Source organism: Octodon degus, unplaced genomic scaffold (genome assembly GCF_000260255.1).
Source record: "Octodon degus isolate 3935 unplaced genomic scaffold, OctDeg1.0 scaffold00073, whole genome shotgun sequence".
NCBI classification, from domain to species: domain Eukaryota; kingdom Metazoa; phylum Chordata; class Mammalia; order Rodentia; family Octodontidae; genus Octodon; species Octodon degus.
The window spans coordinates 3513120-3515344 of NW_004524649.1; the positions used below are offsets into that span (position 1 = coordinate 3513120).

The following is a 2225-nucleotide window of genomic DNA, read 5'->3' on the forward strand; positions in this document are numbered from 1 at the left end:
ATGTTGTGTCCCCCAGGGTGGAGGGCACTGCCCTGGGCCACACTGCTGCTCCTCTTGTCTCTCCAGCCCCAGGTGAGCTACACTTGGTGTTCCGAGGAGGATCTCAGAAGCGATCAGCAGCAAGGCAGCAACCCGGAGCTCTCTGCTGCAGTGCGCTTGGCCCTGGCCATGTTCAACCAGCAGAGCAAGGAGGAGAATGTCTACCGGCTGGAGCGCATCCTCAATTTTCAACTGAAGACGGTGGGTGAAGTCCTCTTCCGCCCACTGCCTGCACCTGGGGCTGAGCGAGGGCCAGGGCATCCACAGTCCAGGTTCTGCACAATCTATGCCTGGCTTAGCATTTGGTTGTGAGGAAAAAAAAAAAAATGAACACAGAAATTCTTTTAAATTAGATCAATACCCACTCGTGTACAAGATGAATTTTGCTATCTTTGTGATTTTATGATGTTGATAACTGAAGAATGGCTTCACAATAGGAAACGGTGAAGTGAGTAAGCCACAGAATATGGAAAAGAGAAAATGAACATAGAGATACATTGAGACACATTTGAAGGATGGAAAATAAAAAGTTAGAAAAGAGACAGGGACAGAGTATGAAACTACACCTAAGTTGCAACTGTCCAGGACACTGGCGTAGGCCGTACAGAAGGCTCCTGTGACTTAGACATGGGCCTCTGCATGCTCTGACCTTTGGGAAGAAATAGACATTAGCTTGGGGTAGGAGAAGGCAGTTCTGTATTAGCTTTTTTTTTTTTTTTTTTTTCTGTATTAGCTTTTATCTTGTGCTGTTTTTAGTATTCAATACATTCCTCTACGATTCTCCAGTCCCTGCTGGGCACAGTGTATAGAACCCTTTTGTCACCGCAAGCAAGAGGCTGAGTCCCACAGAAGTGGACTAGGCCAGCTGAGCTGGGAATGTGCTCACAGCCTGCAGCTCCACTGTGACTCCCAGGCTTACCAGGCCACCTGCCTCAGCCCTCAGCCCTCTGGAGAAGGACCCGGCTGTCACCTTCCAGAGGAGCAGAGTCAGGTCTGCCCCTACACGAGCCAGATCGCACCATCAGTCCACACAGCAGTGCCGTGTAAGTCTTTCTCCTTTCTGTCCAGGTTGAGAGTCCTGGGAGAGTACTGTCCACGCAGCTGCTGCTCCGCAGAACCGTGTGTAGGAAATCTGAGAGAAACACTGACTCCTGTCCTTTCTACCCCAGCCTGGAGCCCAGAAGTGTAAGGAGTGACCCACATAGCTCTCCTGGCCCTGCAGGCACAAGTTCACAGCTCCCCAGGCTGCCCTGTCCAAGTCCCGGGGGCACCCAGCCAGCTTCGCCCACTCCACACTTCAGCCAATGTCCTGGACACACAGCCTCCTTGGGGTCTGGGGAGGAGCCCCTGTGTGGGCCTCAGGCCTGAGAGGAGCCGGGGGGGGGGGGGTGTCAGGCCTGACACCTGCACCCAAGAGCAAAAGGGCAGGCTAAGCTTGGCCCCTCAACTTCTCTGAGGCCCAGCCCTGTCTTGCTGAGTTGCACTAGTTACTGCAAACAGAGCAGGGGACAGCCTGAAATGGACAACACCCCAACTAAACTGGCAAGCCACCTTATCAAAGAGTCAATCAATGGTTTAACACTGACCCAAGGCTATGCTCAGCTGGCTCCCTGGAGATACAGCACCCCCTGCTGTCTGGGAATAACAACAGGAGCATCCTGGGTGCCAGGCAGGCCCTGGCTGGGTGGAGGAGCTGACCTGCCTCTCTGGGGTCTGAAGGAGTCCCGGGTTAGGGAGCAGCTTGGGATTCACCCCATTCAGGCCAGGTGGCCTCCCTGAAGCCTGAGCCTCCTCCACCACCACTGGCCCAGGAGGGGAGGTGGAGGCAGACGCAGTGCTCAGACACAGTGCCCCCATTCATAGTGCCTCTCTGATCACTCCAGACCTTCAACTGCTCCTTCACCATCCGCTCCCAGCACCAGGAAGCCCAGCTCAGCATCCTGAGGAAGACGTGCTCCATAGTGCACCCCAGCCAGTGACCCAGCACTTCCGGGGCACCAGCTGTTCCCAGGAGCTAGACTGTGATGTCCCAGCAGTTCCAGGCTGCTCTAGCCTCCTGGGTTCTGTATGCTGATGTTTTAGAACTCCAGTCTGATCCATTCATCAATAAACATCAGCATTTGCACACCCTCTACAGGCCATGGTCATGGGGCAGAGGCCAGGTGAGGATGGGGTCACCCTGTGGG

The 2225-nt window shown here is 54.3% G+C and overlaps 1 protein-coding gene across 1 annotated transcript; it reads left to right on the forward strand.

The window, feature by feature from the left end:
• Positions 1-2018, forward strand: LOC105742782 (cystatin-9-like). The gene is made up of 3 exons (XM_012515664.1): positions 1-240; positions 1108-1224; positions 1923-2018. The coding sequence occupies exons 1-3, from the start codon at positions 1-3 to the stop codon at positions 2016-2018; spliced, it is 453 nt and encodes a 150-aa protein (XP_012371118.1).
• Positions 2019-2225: the final 207 nt, after the last annotated feature.